Source organism: Eumetopias jubatus, unplaced genomic scaffold, assembly GCF_037043125.1.
Source record: "Eumetopias jubatus isolate StellerSeaLion01/CBP00866 unplaced genomic scaffold, mEumJub1_p1.0 scaffold_12, whole genome shotgun sequence".
NCBI lineage: Eukaryota > Metazoa > Chordata > Mammalia > Carnivora > Otariidae > Eumetopias > Eumetopias jubatus.
In genome coordinates this window covers 67,616,458-67,634,660 of record NW_028274818.1, presented here as the reverse complement: position 1 = coordinate 67,634,660, position 18,203 = coordinate 67,616,458, and the positions used below count along the sequence as shown (strand labels likewise).

The 18,203-nt window shown below is 42.9% G+C and overlaps 1 protein-coding gene across 2 annotated transcripts in view; it reads left to right on the top strand.

The window, feature by feature from the left end:
- Positions 1-18,203, top strand: part of DNAH14 (dynein axonemal heavy chain 14) — a 329,828-nt gene that overhangs the window by 97,426 nt on the left and 214,199 nt on the right. For both annotated transcript variants that reach the window (XM_028111778.2, XM_088017199.1), the window contains exons 23-27: positions 6,996-7,100; positions 7,189-7,307; positions 8,040-8,114; positions 13,976-14,063; positions 16,932-17,185. In XM_028111778.2, coding sequence (XP_027967579.2) covers positions 6,996-7,100; positions 7,189-7,307; positions 8,040-8,114; positions 13,976-14,063; positions 16,932-17,185 — 641 coding nt within the window. The remainder of the gene's footprint in view (positions 1-6,995; positions 7,101-7,188; positions 7,308-8,039; positions 8,115-13,975; positions 14,064-16,931; positions 17,186-18,203) is intronic.

Below are 18,203 nucleotides of genomic sequence, written 5' to 3'. Positions count from 1 at the left end.
CTTACTGCTACTTCATTCTTAGTGTATAGAAATACAATGGATTTCTGTATATTGATTTTATATCATACAAACTTACTGAATTCCTTTATCAGTTCTAGTAGTTTTTTGGTGGAGTCTTTATGATTTTTTATGTATAGTATCATGTCATTCTGCAGATATCCTTATCAATTTGGATATCTTTTATTCCTTTTTTCTTGTCTAATTACTGTGGCTAGGACTTCCAGTACTATATTGAATAAAAGTGGTGAGAGTAGACATCCTTGTCTTGTTTGACCATAGAGGAAAAGGTCTCAGTTTTTCTGCATTTAGGATGGTATCACCTGTGGGTTTTTTCCTATATGGCCTTTATTATGTTGAGGTATGTTCCCTCTAAACCTACTTTGTTGAGAGTCTTTATCATGAATGGGTGTTGTACTTTGTCAAATGATTTTTTGTGCGTTTATTGATATGACCATATGGTTTTTATCCTTTCTCTTGTTGAGGTGATGTATCATGTTGAATGATTTGCAAATATTGAACCACCATTGCATCCTGGGAATAAATCCCACTTGATCATGGTGAATGATTTTTTTTAGTGTATCGTTGGATTCAGTTTGCTAATACTTTGTTGAGGATTTTTGCATATATGTTCACCAGAGATATTGACCTACAGTTCTCTTCTTTTGTAGTATCTTTCTGTGGTTTTGTTATCAGGGTAATGCTGGTCTCACACTATGAATTTAGAAGCTTTCTTTCCTCTTCAATTTTTTTGAATAGCTTGAAGAACAGGTATTAACTCTTCTTTAAATGTTTGGTAGAATTCCCTGTGAAGCCGTCTGGTCCTGGACTTTTGGTTTTTGGGAGGTTTTTGATTACTGATTCAACTTCATTGCTGATAGTCTGATCAAAGTTTCTATTTCTCCCTGATTCAGTTTTGGGAGGTTATAAGTTTTGAGGAATTTATGCATTTCTCCTAGGTTGTCCAATTTGTTAGCATATAATTTTTCATAATATTCTCTTATAATCCTTTGTATTTCTGTGATGTTAGTTGTATTTCTCCTCTTTCATTTCTTATTTTGTTTATTTGAACCCTCTCTTTTTTTTTTTTTTTTCAGATGACTCTGGCCAAAAGTTTATCAATTTTGTTGATCTTTTCAAAGAACCGTCTCCTGGTTTCATTGATCTGTACTATTGTTTTTTTAGCTTCTATTTTGTTTGTTTCTGTTCTGATTTTTATTATTTCCTTCCTTCTAGTTTTGAGTTTTGTTTGTTCTTTTTCTAGTTCCTTTAGTTGTAAAGTTAAGTTGTTTGAGATTTTTCTTCTTTGTTGAGGTAGACCTGTATTGCTATAAACTTCCTCTTAGAACCACTTTTGCTGCATCCCAAAGATTTTGGACCATTGTGTTTTCATTTTCATTATAATGAGTACTGGGTATTATATAAGACTGATGAATAACTGACCTCTACCTCTGAAACCAGTAATACATTATATGTTAATCGAATTTAAATAAACATAAATAAATTTAAAAACCAAAAAAAGCCACAAAGAGTCCCCTTTAACATTTCTTGTAGGGTTGGTTTAGTGGTTGTGAACTCCTTTAACTTTCATTTGTCTGAAAAACTCTTTATCTCTCCCTCTGTTCTGACTGAGAGCCTGGCTGGATAGAATATTCTTGGTTGCAGGTTTTTCCTTTCCGCACTTTGAATTGATCATGCTGCTCTCTTCTGGCCTGCAAAGTTTCTGCTTAAAAATCAGCTGATAGCCTGGTGGGGTTTCCCTTGTATGCAACTGTTTTCCTTCCTCTTGCTGCATCTAAAATTCTCTTGATCATTGCTTTTTGCCATTTTAATTATGTGTCTTGGTGCAGACCTCCTTGGGTTGATTTGGGGGGGGGGGCTCTCTGTACCTCTTGGATCTGGATTTCTGTTTCCTTTCCCCAGATTCAGGAAGTTTTCAGCTGTTATTTCTTCAGATAAATGTTCCGCCCCCTTTTCTCTCTGTTGTCCTTCTGGAATCACTATCATGTGACTGTTATTATGCTTGATGGTGTCCCTGAGTTCTCTTAACCTGTTCTCATTTTTTATTACTCTTTTTTCTTTGTCTTGTCCAGCTTGATGGCTTTTGATTACATGTCTTCCAGATCACTGATCTGTTCTTCTTCCTCTAATCTATTTATACCCTCTGGTGTATTTTTAATTTCAGTTATTGAGTTCTTCATTCTGACTGGTTCTTTTTTATGTTTTCTATCTTTGTTGAGGGTCTTGCTGAGGTCTCCACTCTTTTCTCAAGTCCAGTGAGTATCTTTATGAGCATTACTTTAAATTCTCTATCTCCGTTTCACTTAGGTCTCCTGCTCTGATTTTGTCCTGTTCTTTGATTTGGGACACATTCCTCTGTCTCCTCATTCTGTCTCTTGCGTTGTCTGTTTTTCTGTGTTAGGAAAGTCAGCTGCGTCTCCTGCACTTGAAAGTAGTGGCTCTATGAAGAAGAGGTCCTGCAGTGCAATGTCTGTTCCCCAGAACCCGGTGCTTCAGGGGGTGTCTCCTCTGTGTGTTGCTCCAGGGGTGTCCTACCTTGTGGCTGGGATGTGTTTGCCTTCAGTCCTGTTGTCTGCGATGGCTCCCTGCCTGTTGTGGGCAGAGTCTGGTGCCCGTGGTGTTAGGGGGCTGCCTCGGGCTTGAGTCAAGTCAGACCAGGTGTTTGCCAGAGATGCAGTAGCACCAAACTGCAGGCACTGTCCCTGTGTCATCCCCAGAGAAGCTTTTGTTGGTGGGTGGGGCCTGCAGTCAGACCAGCTGCCTGCCAGACCAGCTGCCTGCCCTCAGCCCACTGCTGGGGTCACAGTCAGACAGGTATGTGGTTATCTTCCCCTCTCCCTGGGGCAGGACTCACTCTGGAGTGGTGCTGACCTTGTCTGGGCCGCGCACACACTGCCAGGCTTGTGGCACCGCTTTGACGGCCTCCTGCTGAGGGCCCATTTGGGGTGGGGGGAGTGGATCTGCAACATGCGTGTGGGCAGGGGTGCAGGTCTGCTGTGAGAGGGGACCTGGAGCTGAGGTCTGGCTGGAGGGGGCGTGTCCACTCCAGAATGAGGGGGTTGATGTGAACAAGTTAGTTCCAGCCGGTGTCAGAGTATCTGTGCTAGGGGAGGGAAATGGAACCTGCCAGCTCCTTTGTTTCTGGAGAAGTCTCCCACTGATCTCTGTCCCTCCAACACAGGTTCTGAGATGAGTAAATACCTCTTTCCCGTGTGCCCCAGGCGTTTTGCAAACTGCAGCTTCTGTGCTGTATCTCTGTGGGGCTGTTTGTCATGCAGTCTGTTTAATGGTGGGGACTCTGTTTTCTCTCTCCCTTCCAGCTCTCCCAGAGCTGAGCCTCTGATGTTTAAAATTCCAGGTTTTAAGTCCTGCTAGTTGTAAGAACTTGCAAAATCTGACCCATCTCATTTTCAAAGCCAAATGTTAGGAGGCTTCATCTGCCCCCCGCCGGCTCCCTGTGAGAGGGTCTGTTTCTCCCCTCCCCAACCACCCCCCCCCGTCTGTGCTTGTGGGTGTGTCGCTTCTACCAACAGACCCACAAGTCTACTTAGCTCCCCACCACCTCTCTGCCTTTCCTCTCTTCTTTGGTGCGGCCTCTTTTCTGCGTTTAATTGTGGGGTTTGTTCTGCCAGTCTTCGGGTCATTTTCAGTTATTTATATTGATGTGGGTGTTATCTAGGTTTACCTGGGGGACAAAGTGAACTCAGGGTCCTCCTACTCCACCATTGTCCCCAGAAGTCCTCGTTTGATGATTTTATAAGTTATTCCATATATTTAAACATTGCCAAAACATTTGTCAGCTAGACATACATATTTTAAAATACCGGGTTTTAATATCTGAGATTCCTGGTGAATATATTCACTTCACTTCATAAACCAAGATCTCTCTCTGGGTTTTTATATCTTTTCCTTGTTGAACACAAATCACAGTGGTTGTGATGACTCCTCCAGAATACCCACATATGGTAGTTACAGCCTATAGAAAGTTCTCTGCCCAGGAAGACCCTCTGCTATATGAATCCATGATCTGGTTAATAATAGCAAGTTTACTGAGTAAAGATGGAGATAAGCCCTCTAATTATTTCTAGCGTATCTTTGGACTATTACTAAGCATCATTACCAACCAGTAATTTTCCATTTATTCACATACTGAGCACCTGCTTTATACCAGGTACATAGCACGTGCTGGGACTCCCAAGATTATTCCCTACTATTACAGAACTCAAGATCTATTATAGGAACCAAAGTAGAGAGATACTAGCATGTGATGTATGCTGTGATAGTTCGGGTGGTATGGTCTCATGAAAGAAGAGAGATTAGCCCAGCCTGGGAGAAGTGATCCTTCAGCTGGGTTTTGGAAGAATGTGTGAGTTAGGCAGGTAAAAGGGTCACTCTGTGTGGGTGGCTGGGTGGGAAGAGCATCCTAGGCAAGGGGGAAGTTCAGATCTGGAACCATGAACAAGTGTGGCATGTTCTGGAGACATAAACAAGATGGTACTGATGGAACCTAGTTTGCAAATGGCTCAGTGATGAGATTCCCCAGGGAGGCAGGGCCAGATGATGAAGGGCCTTGAATATCATAATGAAGGATTTTGAGCAGGAGAGTGAAATGATTTGATTTAGAAATGTCTCCCTAGAAGAGAGCATAGAGTTATGTGTACAAGGGGGGTGGTCAGTGAGAATGGATGAAAAGAACCACGTTACAAGACTAGAAATCCTGGGAGACTAAGGTAAGACAATGGTAGGGACTAAGGAAGGTGGATCCAGGAGCTTCAGACGGGCACGAGGAGAGAGGAAGGAGGTCCAGGCTTGTGCAAAGATCTCTGGCTTGGGCACCCAAGTGTGAGGGGATCCCAGCGCAGGGAGAGGAAGGAGGATGGAGAGGCTTGTGTAGAAACAAGGACGTTTTGGACATGTTGAAAATATTAACACTTATGGGACAGCCAAATGAACATCTGCAATCAGCAGTTGGGTATATAGACCTGGGGCAGGGAGAAGTGACAGGAGCCACGGAGCCAGCAGCCCAGGAAGGGCAGGACAGGTGGAGGAGGGATGGGCTTTGTGCCATGTCGGCATTCAAGTGGGGAACAAGAGGGATCCTGAAAGCAAATGGTAAGAAGTGACCGAGGGATGAAGAAAAACAGGAGAGTGACTTCCCAGGCAGAATGAGGGACAGAGCCAACCGTCAGATGCAGCAGCAGGGCCGCACGGCAGGACCCGGGGATGGCTGAGAGATGAGTAAGCAAAGACCCTGAGTTGGTAGACGATCTTTTCTTTTTTTTAAAAAAATTTTTTATTATGTTATGTTGATCACCATACATTATATCATTAGTTTTTGATGTAGTGTTCCATGATTCATTCTTTGCATATAACACCCAGTGCTCCATGCAGAACGTGCCTCTTTAATACCCATAAGCAGGCTAACCCATCCCCCCACCCCCCTCCCCTCTAGAATCCTGTTTGTTTTTCAGAATCCATCGTCTCTCATGGTTCGTCTCCCCCTCCATTTGCTCCCCTTCATTCTTCCCCTCCTGCTATCTTCTTCTTTTTTTTTCTTAATATATATTGCATTATTTGTTTCAGAGGTACAGATCTGTGATTCAAAAGTCTTACACAATTCACAGTGCTCACCATAGCATATACCCTCCCCAATGTCTATCACCCAGCCACCCCATCCCTCCCACCCCCCCACCACTCCAGCAACCCTCAGTTTGTTTCCTGAGATTAAGAGTTCCTCATATCAGTGAGGTCATATGATACATGTCTTTCTCTGATTGACTTATTTCACTCAACATAATACCCTAAGGTTCCAACCACATCATTGCAAATGGCAACATTTCATTCCTTTTGATGGCTGCATAATATTCCATTGTACGTATATACCACATCTTCTTTATCCATTCATCTGTCAATGGACATCTTGGCTTTTTCCACAGTTTGGCTATTGTGGACATTGCTGCTATAAACATCGGGGTGCACGTACCCCTTCAGATCCATAGATTTGTATCTTTGTGGTAAATAGCCAGTAGTGCAATTGCTGGATCATATGGTAGCTCTATTTTCAACTGTTTGAGGAACCTCCATACTGTTGTCCAGAGTGGCTGCACCAGCTCGCATTCCCACCAACAGTGTAGGAGGGTTCCCCTTTCTCCGCATCCCCGCCAACATCTGTCATTTCCTGACTTGTTAATTTTAGCCATTCTGACTGGTGTGAGGTGGTATCTCATTGAGGTTTTGATTTGGATTTCCCTGATGCCGAGCAATGTTGAGCACTTTTTCATGTGTCTGTTGGCCATTTGGATGTCTTCATTGGAAAAATGTCTGTTCATGAATAGACGATCCACTGTGACCTAGGAGGGGAGGCGGGCAAGTAGACAGTAGCTAGAGAAAAACAAAGTGCAAGAGGGGGCTGCTTACGAATATTTTTAATGAGAGAGAGGTAAAAGGGAGCCTATTGCAAAGGAGAGCTTGAAAGTGTAGGAGAGTGATCAGTGACACAAGGCTTGCCTGGAATGTGGAAACGGGCGTTTCCTTCTCTGGAGAAGGGGGAGTGGAGTGAAGACAGGTGTGAGTGCAGCTAAGCGGTGGGCAGGGCTGGGGCTGGAGGGGCTATGTACATAGCAGCAGGGACGTGAGGTGACGACCTATTCCCTGAGGACTGGAAACAAGCAGAAAGGTGGGGGCGTGGGAAGTCAGTGCTGGTGATCCCACGTACAGCGGGGTGTCTGCGTGCATGTGTGTTTACGGGTGGAGTTTTTTGGGTTTTACTTTCATTTGTTTTCGTTGTCTTTATTAAAAATTAATTTAGCAATTTAAGAATCAATTAAGCATGGGCTCTTCGTTTTACTCCTGCTACTATGTATACTGCAATTTAAATATCATGCTTTTTGTGTGCAAATGTAGGCCCAAATGAGGCTGTGATCCTATCATGATTAAACATACATTTATGAACTGCAATTTCTTTTGGTTCTGGACAGGACTACCTTGAAATTAAAAGAATGATTTTCCCGAGATTTTACTTTCTTAGCAACGCTGAACTCCTTGATATTCTAGCTGATAGCAGAAATCCTGAGTCTGTACAGGTAATATTATTATTCTCTGCTCACTGACATTATTTCCCAACCAGGTCAGAATTTTATAGTGTTATTGACACTTGTCTCTGGTCCACAGCCTCATCTTGTGAAGTGTTTTGAAAATATAAAACAATTACTGATATGGAAACAAGAAATCGGTCCTCCTGCTGTGATAATGCTCATATCTGCTGAGGGGGAAACTCTTCTGTTGCCCAAGTAGGACATATGTGTTATGAATTAAGCGTTCAGACTCTATAAAACTTCACTATTTAAAACCTCTGTTTGGAAATTTCTGATATTTCGTAGAAGTTTGCTAAGCAAATGATTTCTTCAAAGATATGTACTTATGCAGATTTTTACTTTTCCATGTGTATATTCATTGGTATTATCCTGAATGCCAAAACGGGATTTTATTATAGGCACTTATGAAGGAAATTTACTATTTGTTTGGTGTTGTTAATGCTGCCCCCTGGCCCCCGATCCCCGGCCCGGCTGGCTGTGAACAGCTCCAGGCCGGTGTCAACAACTGGGTCCTGCCACCACACTGGTCCAGTTTGCCCGCCAGCCTGTGGCATGTGGCTCCTGCTGGGAGTTGATGAAAACATGCTACGTCCAAGTGTTCCCATCCGCAAGAGTCCCTAACCCAACCCTGACCTCGGCTGGCTGTTTAAAGAGCTTTGTGATATAACTTACCTACTTCGTCAGTTCATGTTTTACCGGAACCTCTTAATTTTGTAAATCCATGGTTTCGATGTCAGAATTCCCTAAAGTTAGGTGATATGTTGTCTGCGTAGCTTTCCAAATTGAGGTCTAGAAAAAACAAAATTAGAGAATTATGGTCCTTTGGCCTGTGAATGGTCTAAGTGTAGAAAAGTTAGTCTACAGCCTTATCAAAGGACTGAAACATGGATAAAAATTGTTTGCAAATTATTTTTGAAAAAATTGTAGGAAAATTCGTGTAAGAAGTGCTGTGGAACAGTGGCTGGTGAATGTAGAGAAGAGCATGTTTGATGTGCTGAAAAAGTGAGTACAATTTTTAACCCTAAGATTACATTATATATATTTAAGCTTGGTTAATTATCTGCTAATCCAAGTGGGAAGTATCTGCAGTGATGTATGGAGTAAAGTGTTTCATGAAATGGGTTTTGATAGAACATGACAGCACATGGCTGAAGGGAAAATAAGCATTTTTTACAGTGTGAATATCAGTTGGAAAGCATGATCAGGGTGTGCATTCGGGCGGGTTCTGTGTGCTTGGGACTCACGCATATCTGCAAACTGGCCAGGAGCTGGACTCGCGGCAGCACATTGCTGCCAGCTTTCTGAGGACCCCGTGTGCAGCAGGCTCAGTTTGCAGCCCACCCCACTTCTGCTTCCTCGCAGTGCTTGCTTGGTTCAGTCCTTGTAATGTTCTCCTTTGTAACTTCCAGTCCATTTAGAGTGAAGAAAGAGCCTCAGAGCGTGAACTTTTCAACGAATTTCCTAGAGCCGTCTTGCGCATTTCTAATTATTTGTGGTTAGTTATAGAAAGGCTGTTTATTGGTCTTGGGGTTTTAATATCTATATATATGAATATGATCCTGAATGCCAACACAAGACTTCTAGAGCAGAGCAGATTATTACTTACTTCCATAAATAACCAGGATGACTTTCCTTGGCTCCAATTCTTCCCTGGGGTGACGTGATGAGAGCCAGATGTCTACGTTTGAGGGCAAGGAACCCCGAAAAATGCATCTTGGGCACTTGAGGGACAAACCGATTTTCACTTGTTGCACTGGGACTTTTGTCAGACAATCTTTTTTTTTTTAATTTTTTATTGTTATGTTAATCACCATACATTACATCATTAGTTCTTGATGTAGTGTTCCATGATTCATTGTTTGTACATAACACCCAGTGCTCCATGCAGTACGTGCCCTCCTTAATACCCATCACCAGGCTAACCCATCCCCTCACCCTCCTCCCCTCTAGAACCCTCAGTTTTTCAGAGTCCATCGTCTCTCATGGTTCGTTTGTCAGACAATCTTATCAGTTACTATTAATGATAGTTCTTTCTCTTTTTTTACAGTCCTTTTAGAAATGTCTCTTCCTCTTCCTGTTATTTAGGATGACAAATTTTGTGCAGTGTTGAAAAGTACAGATGACAGTGAACATCCTTCTTTGGTTCCTAATTTTACTGGGAATATTTCTAACGTTTCATCGTTTGTTATGATGCTTGGATTTCTGGAATATACCCCTCATCAAAGTAAAGAGTTTTATTCTATTCCTTGTGTGCAAAGTTTTTAATAATTAAAGGTTGTCTCATTTGTTCAAAGTTTTTTTAATGAATCTGTCAAGAAACTCAAATACTCTTTTGCCTTTAATTTGTGGTTGTCATGAATTTCCTTATGTTGAACTTCCCTTGATTTTCCTGTTCATTTTTTGGTCCACTTACTTTATTTTCTAGAAAACTGTATTAAACATTTCCTCCTTTTCTGTGGGTTTGTCCTTACCCTTTTTTTTATTTCTAGCATTTATTTCTAATAAATAATTGTGTCACCAGCCCTTTTGGCACCCTTGACCTTGCCCCCATGTCTGCAAAGGGTCCTTTCATTGAACTCTCGAGGTACCCTTTGCATGCATGTGCCTTCCTCCTTCACTGCTCCCCATCCCATTGTATGTCTTCCAATCACCAGGCTTTTGGTCTTGGGGGGGTTTCACTTACTGTTGTTATATTGAGTTTCTTCATGTCTTTTGGGGCAGCCATGCCAAAGTCATCAGCAGTTCCTTTTATCTAGTGAATACTCTTTAAATGTTAATGTACAAAGTGAAACATATTTTTATCAAAGCCTACAGTAAATATCTCTGATTTGTCCGCAGTGAGCATGGATCACTTCATAATACCCTTCCATCACCACCTCCTTGTAATCATGCAGGATTTTATTCCAAATGGTGCTAGTTCTCAGTTTATGGATTAGTAATTATCTAGTCTTAGTAAGGTTCTTGGTTTGTTTTGTTTTTGTTCATTACTGATTCATAGATCTCACATTTTAGAATTTGTTTTCCTTGTGCTATATATATTTCCAAGTAATTTTTTCTGGAAAACATCTGTGAGTGGCAAATATTTTTATTTTTCCCTCTTGCAGGTTAGTTGAATGGAATTAATTTGAAGTTCAAATCCAATTTGTTGAATGCAAGCTCCCCAAAATGTGACCCAAACAATGTGTTGACAAGACAGAGCTGAGTGTGTGGGGTAAAGGAGAAGCCCTACTGAGACCCCCCAGAGCGCCCAGGAAAGGAAGGGTTAAACTGGGATGTGTGTCCTGTTGCAGTCTGGTTTCAGGCAGGCCTTGCGGTGTGGGGCTTGATTACAGCTGGGTAGAGATCAGGGGACAGCCGTTTGGGATTGGAGGACACAGAGCAGGGGCTGCCCTTTGAGGGTTTTGGAAAAAGCAGCATTTTTGTTTTCACACGTGACAGAACGGCGAGGTATTATCTTCATCACGCATTCAATTTGGCAAAACAGCATCTTCTACCTGGAACCTTTCCTGAGCTTTTGAGTACATAGTTGCACTATTCCCTTTGGGGAAATGATTTCTCTTTCATCAAATATCGCAGGGCCTGGCGGTGTTTGATCTCACCAGAGCATGTTCACACGGCACACGCCTTGCTGGTGGAGTGATTATCAGATGCCAGAGATGCCCCCTGATCTCCGAGAGCTTCAGCCAGTGTTAGAACCAGTAAAGGAGCGGTCTGTGGCTGCGTGAGCTTTGTTAACACTGCTTTCCCAGGTTCCTGCTTCTGTTGGTTGTCCGTTCACAGTCAGACCTGCGAGCCCCTCTCCCTCTCCCAGCGGGTGCTCCTGGGAATCACAGCGGCCCCCTGTGCCTACGGCTGCAGGTCAGGTCGCAGGATGGATGTGCAGCCCCAGGCTGGGAGTGGCGCACCTTCCAGTGCATGGACGTTCCTTTCCATTTCTCCTGGACGCTGCAAACTGCCTTTGTCACTTCCCCGGCGCACGGGTTCCAGCGCTGTTTCAGGTACACCGGCCATGTCTTATGGGAACATGCCAGGGTCCACGAACTTTGGTTCCTTTCTTCCCCTCTCTCCACTTCCTCCCTTCCTCCCTGTGCTTCCCGCGACGTTTAGGATGTATGGTGTGACTGCAGGCCCTACTCTGCTTCTCTCTCCAGCCTCATTGGCCCTCAGAGATTTCCATTCACGGTGGCCACCAGCCGCTGAGTAGGGGGCGGGGGGTGTGGGGACAGGCAGAGGCCACTGCAGTCCCTACTTAGAAAGCTCTCTCCTCATCGTCCCGAAGAGCCAGCCCTGCCTCCCTCTTGGGTTTGTCAAACTTGGCAGGAGTGTTCTTTGGTGGCTCTGCTCTTCTTTCTGTCATTCAATCCAACTTTTCAAGTTGTGGATGCCCTGGAGCACACTTTCTTGTGTTCCAGGGTTTTCTATGTGTGTGCATGTACATATGTGTGTATGTAGAATATATATGACATAGGTATTATTATATAGTATTCATATATTATCTGTCATTTGAAGGAATATGGTTCATGATGAAGACAGGATTATTAAGTCAAAAATCTTGATCCACTGTCTCCCAAGAGGCTATAAAAAATCAGAATAAATATTTCCAAAACCCTGGAGGAAATAAAATATAGTGTGCTCTGTGTGTGTATTTATATAAATATAAACACGGCGAAAGTGTCAAAGTAGAAGTAAGATCTTAATTAAAAGAAGATTTTGTCAAAAGAAAAATGGAACTACATGTTGTTTGAGAGATAAAGCAATGCTACACAAAGTTGTGAATAAAAGCAGGAAAGACAGGTCATGTAACAGCAAGCAAAAAGAAAACAAAGACATAAAATAAAAGGTTGTTTTAATTAATGAAACATGCATTTGCCACCGATGTTTTGAAATATATAGAGAGTTGTTATAAACCTATTTCTCCTCAGTGGCAGTGATAAGAAGAAAATAATAAGAACAGACACCATTTGCAATTATAGCAAAATTTAGAAGAACCAATATTCATCTTAAAAGTAAATTAAATTCAGGGGCGCCTGGGTGGCTCAGATGGTTAAGCGTCTGCCTTCGGCTCAGGTCATGATCCCAGGGTCCTGGGATTGAGTCCCTCATTGGGCTCCCTGCTCAGCGGGGAGCTTGCTTCTCCCTCTGCTTCTCTCTCTCTCTCTCTCATGAATAAATAAATAAAATCTTTAAAAAAAGTTAAAAAAATAAAAGTAAATTAAATTCTTTTTTTTTGAAAGATTTTATTTATTTGACAAAGAGCAACACAGGGAGAGCGGGAGCACAAGCAGGGGGAGTGGGAGAGGGAGAAGCAGGCTTCCCGTGGAGCAGGGAGCTCGATGCGGGGCTCGATCCCAGGACCCCGGGATCATGACCTGAGCTGAAGGCAGACGCTTAATGACTGAGCCACCCAGGTGCCCCAGTAAACTAAATTCTAAATTAAGTTGGTGAGTACGAAAATAAGCCATCGAAGTAGAAGAAAATGAGTGAAGTTTAGTGTCGAGAATTTCTGACACATGATGTCAGTGATGAAATGTGAAGATTGATCGGTTTGACTATATAGAAACCAAACACTTCTGAGTGAAACAAACCCACTGTAACAATATGCATACATACTCTGTCGGCACATATTAACTTGATCTTAAATAAAAATGTCTGCATATTTTTCATGAATCCTGTTTTTTCCTTAGTATTTGTTTCAGGAGTACAGGTCTGTAATTCATCAGTCTTACACAATTCACAGCACGCACCATAGCACATACCCTCCCCAGTGTCCATCACCCAGCCACCCCATCCTTCCCACCCCCTCCACTCCAGCAACCCTCAGTTTGTTTCCTGAGATTAAGAGTCTCATGGTTTGTCTCCCTCTCCGGTTTCCTCTTGTTTCATCTTTCCCTCCCTTCCCCTATGATCCTCTGTCTTGTTTCTCAAATTCCTCATATCAGTGAGATCATGTGATACTTGTCTTTCTCTGATTGACTTATTTTGCTCAGTATAATACCCTGTAGTTCCATCCATGTCATTGCAAATGGCAAGATTTCATTCTTTTTGACAGCTGAGTAGTATTCCATTGTATATATATATACACGACATCTTCTTTATCCATTCATCTGTTGATGGACATCTGGGCTCTTTCCACAGTTTGGCTATTGTGGACATTGCTGCTGTAAACATCGGGGTGCACGTACCCCTTCAGATCCCTACATTTGTATCTTTGGGGTAAAGAGCCAGTAGTACAATTGCTGGGTCGTATGGTAGCTCTATTTTCAACTTTTTGAGGAACCTCCATACTGTTTTCCAGAGTGGCTGCACCAGCTTGCATTCCCACCAGCAGTGTAGGAGGGTTCCCCTTTCTCAGCATCCCCACCAACATCGGGGATGTTGGAAACTGTCATTTCCTGACTTGTTAAATTTAGGCATTCTGACTGGTGTGAGGTGGTATCTCATCGAGGTTTTGACTTGTATTTCCCCCTTATGATTAATTTTTAAAGCTAAATGCAAGGCTTTACTGCTAAAATTCATTTGATGGTTTCAAATTATTTTAAATACTGATTTTGTCATTGCTAGTATTAGAAATTCAAAGCTAATGCGTATCATCTCCCCCTTCTAGTTTTACCACCCCAGAAACTCAGTGACTCTATTGGAGAAGTACCGGTGTTATTAAAGGGAAATTTAAGGAATATGCGTTATGTGTGAATGAATAAGGCTGTATCAACTCTAGCATTTGGTCCCATACACATATACCTAAGTTAGAATTAAAAAACGAGAGATCCTAAAGAAAAATTCCCTCGTGATGTTGTCATGCTTGATCATTAAATGGCCAGTGTGATTACACGTAATAATAGAAATAAAATGGGTTTTTTTTGTAGGTTTGTAAGTCAAGGGGTCGAAGACTGGAGCTGCCAGACTTTTTCTACATGGGTGGTGTCTCATCCAGGACAAGTGGTCCTCACAGTGGTGAGTTAGTTTGTGGCTATTCTGCCAAGAAAGCAAAGATTTAGAAATAAACCATTACAACGGATACTGAAACGTGTCGCTTACTTTGAAATGCATCAAAAAATGAGATGGACGGATGAATGGATACATGGACAGATATCTGAGAAAGTAAATATAGCAAAAAATTAGTTAGAATATAGGTGGTGGGTATATGGGTGTTTGTTTCATAATTCAACTTTTTTATGGTTTTAAAATTGTTTCATAATAAAATGTTGAATGAAAATAAGTCATAAATTATTTTCTCAGGGATATCCCTTTATTGCATTGTATTTGGTGTCTATTGCTGTCATTAAAAAGTTGCCACAAACTTAGTTGCTTAAAACAGCACACATTTGTTACCTCACAGTTGTGTCGGTTGAAGGCCTCTCTGGAGTCGCGGGTTAAAATCAAGGTGTTGGCAGGGCTGCATTCCTTCCCGGAGGCTCGGGGCAGAGTCCCTTCCCTTCTCTTTCCCAGCTTCTAGAGGCCACTGGCATGCCTTCATTTTTAAAGCCAACCCTGTTTACATCTGTCTGCTCTTCTGTAGTCAAACCTCCCTCTGCTCACAGGCAGAAAAAGTTCTCCAGGTTTAAGGGTACACACGGTCATACTAGCCCCACTCAGATAACCCAGAATACTCTCTCCATCTGAAGGTCTTGATTTCATCACACTTGTGAAGTCCGTTTTGCCATGTCAGGTGGCAACAGCACAGGCTCTGGGGATTCGCTCAAGGATGTCTTTGCAGGGAGCCTTTGTTCTGCCAAGTGTCGCTGTTCTGGACCTCAAAGGAGGAAGAGAAACGAGGTGTGTGTGATAGCAAAGGAAGCCAAAACACGTGGTTCTTTGGAGAGCTTGTGAAGTAGTGGTTAAAGCCAGGACAGTAGGGAATTCCCCTGTAGACCATGTAGAATGACAGAAGGATGAGGGCAGACCCCAGGGGACATCCCCCATTTAGCAAGAAGGTGAAGGAAGGGGGCTCCATGAAGGACAATGCCAGAGGCGTCCTGGAAGCTACGGGAGCAGAGGGCGAACTGGACTGACTTTCCTCTGGAGACAGTGAGTGGTCATCATGTTAAAATGCCCTGGAGAGGTCTGAAGAGTCTGTTACATCTGTCGGCAATGAGAGTCCCCATGCACTTGGGGACAGTGGTTCTCCTGCACTGATGGAGCCCAGCCCCATGAGGTACCATCCAAGTGTTTGTAAAGTAAACTTGACTCTTATATTTAAAGATAGCATCACACCCTTTCACTGTGCCTTGCCCCACCACAACTCTCACGTCTCTGTTCAGATCACCTGGGATTCTGGACACAAATAATGATGTCCGATCTCCCCGGTCCCTTTCGTCGTGCACTTGACTGAATATTGATAAAATACTCGAAGATCCTGAACTGCAAGGACTTGTGTAAAGCTGTTGTCTACAAAGGCAGCAAAATGATGAATCAGTCTGGACATTTCTGTGGTTGACCAGGCGTCCAGACAATCAGATCTGCTCTACAAAGAGAAGATCATCCCTAGGTCCCTGGTCCTCCAAACATGCTGACCAATAAGAAGCGGCTTGAACTGAAATCATTGAACAGACTTTACCAAATTTCCTCCCCTGTCTGCCCAGCCTGCTGCTAATTTCCCATCCCAGTGCACCATTGACAACGTCCCCTTCTCCTGCACTTCTGCGTATGGAGCGCTGGGGGAGTGGGGATGATAACGTGCCTGAGTGTTCTGGCCACTGAGAATTTCAGTGCAGATTTATCCAAGCCACAGCAATGGACATTCCCCTTCTAGCTGTCTAAGGAAAGAAAGATCTGGTTCACAGCCCACCTCCCCAGAGCCCTCACTGACACAGCCTAGCCAGGGGACTCGGCCCATCAGATGCTCTCTGTGAGGCTGTGACTCTTGAATAAATGCTTCAAATGCAACAGTGCAGTGGCTTTTGACCAGACTCCTCTGTGCTGTGGCCTTGACAACAGTTCCTGCCGCCTGGCCCAGACTCCCTTCTGCCTGCTTCCCAAGCCATGGTCTCTCGCCTCCTGTTGATCTGCCACATCCTTTCAGAAAGTCAGAGTTGGTTTCTGCTGCATACAGCCAAGAACACGGACTGATGCATCAGGTTCCACATCCTCTCCCCTTTCACCTTGCTCTGGAAAAAAGTCCCACCACTATACCTCTTACCCTATGCGAAGTATTCCAATGTTTATTTCTTTATAGACTTAGGCACTTCAAATTCATGAAATCCCAAGACGAACTCACTGTGCCCCTTCACCTCCAGCACGCTCTTCCTTCAGTAGGTGCTATCCTAGGGACCGAAATCACAGTTCACCCAGTCACGGGCCAGAAACCTACAAGCCTCCTGACGTATTCCCCTCCACTGACTTCCAGGTCAATGTGACATTAAGCCAGCGGCCTTCTTAAAACAACTCTGGCACATAGGGAGAGAGCCTCAAAGATGGATCAGATAACAGAAGGACTACAGAGTTTCTGAATATTATGATCACAGACAACATATTCTAAAAAGAGTATTTCTGGGTTTTGCTCAGCACACGGTCCTAATTGCATGCTGGAGTTTTCTACCATTATTACTATCCTGGGTTATTACTCAGTCTAGTGATGATGGCTAAGAATATCAGATTTTGAAACTAGAACTATTGGTGGTAAATATATTTCAATTTATTAAAAAATAAGGCCCCACGAGCATTAATCAAATTCAGTGTCTAACTCTCAAATACATTCAAATGTGTAAGCTCTCTTTCACACACAAACGTACTCACACACACACACAGAGACATCATGAAAACATCTGGTTTAATTTATAAAGTTTATTTTTCAATGATCATCTTTCTATCTTACTTTTTCAGAGCCAGATCATGTTTTATAATGATTGCATCAAAAGTTTCGTGAGTTCTCATTCAAGAGCAGAGCTGGAGAAGGTCCATGCCGGCGTGATCCATCACCTAGAAGAGATTGCAGAGCTGGTGGCGCTGGACACAAATAACTCCCGCACACAGGTTGTCCTGGGAGCATTGCTCACGCTCTGCGTGCACTGCAGAGACATCATGAGAGATTTACTGCTGAAAGGCATCTCCAGTGCGGGCGATTTTGAGTGGACAAGGTAAGTAGATCCCAGTTATGACTCTGCCTAAAATAACTCGTCACACAGCTACCTCTAGGTAGATTCATTCTCTACCTCAAATTTTGTCAAACCTGCCTTTGAATTTTCTGGGATTTATAGAAATTCTGGGCAAACTGTGTCAGTTTGAGTCCCCTATGCCTGTGCGTTCTTCCTTCTCTTTTCCACTGTCCCTCCCTTCATTTTAACTTCCTTCAACTTCCTGGATAGGCTTTGCTCCTCCCATCATTCCGCCAGAGTGCAGCCCTCCCTCAGGCCTCGACTCTCCCCTGTGTGCTGTCCATTCTGGAATACTCTAAACTGGGAAACAAACCAGAGAACGTTTCTAGCCAGTTCTGTACCTCAGAGCTTCCTTTCTTCTACCAGGAGCCTGGCAGTATATACTCATACATATATATTTCATATATGAAACACCACAAATGTGAAACTGTAGGAAAATAGAGCCACTGACCCTGGGGAGAAGAGGAGAGCAAGCATAAGATTCCTATGATAAATGTGAAGTTTCAAGCTTCTGAGTTATTTTTTTTCTAAAGATTCCTCTGTTCATGGAAAAATAACTGTCCTGACTGCATAAGGTCTTTGAGTCTCAAGAAAAGTTAATTTTTAAAGAAATTCTGCACAAGTATAAATTTCCTTATTTTAGATGCAACAATTTCCTTTAAACTAGGGAAAAGGGAGCAGAGAGGCTGACATATTTGACTAACACCATTTGAATTTTACTGAATATATTTGATATATATTCACATGTTCATTTTACTGCAGAAGTATAACTGTATACCACTTTTAATTGCCAAAGAAATATGCTCTATTGATGAACCATCACTCAGAAGTTCCGTATGTCATTATTACTTTCTAGTAACTCTCTTTGAAAGTGAAAATGACAGGTGGAAGACCATACTTAGAAAAGTAAAATAGGAAAGACATGATTCTAATCAACTCTCTGAGCATCTATGATTCTAGGGCTACAGTTCCCAACTTGTATGCCAAGGTGCCCCAAGGC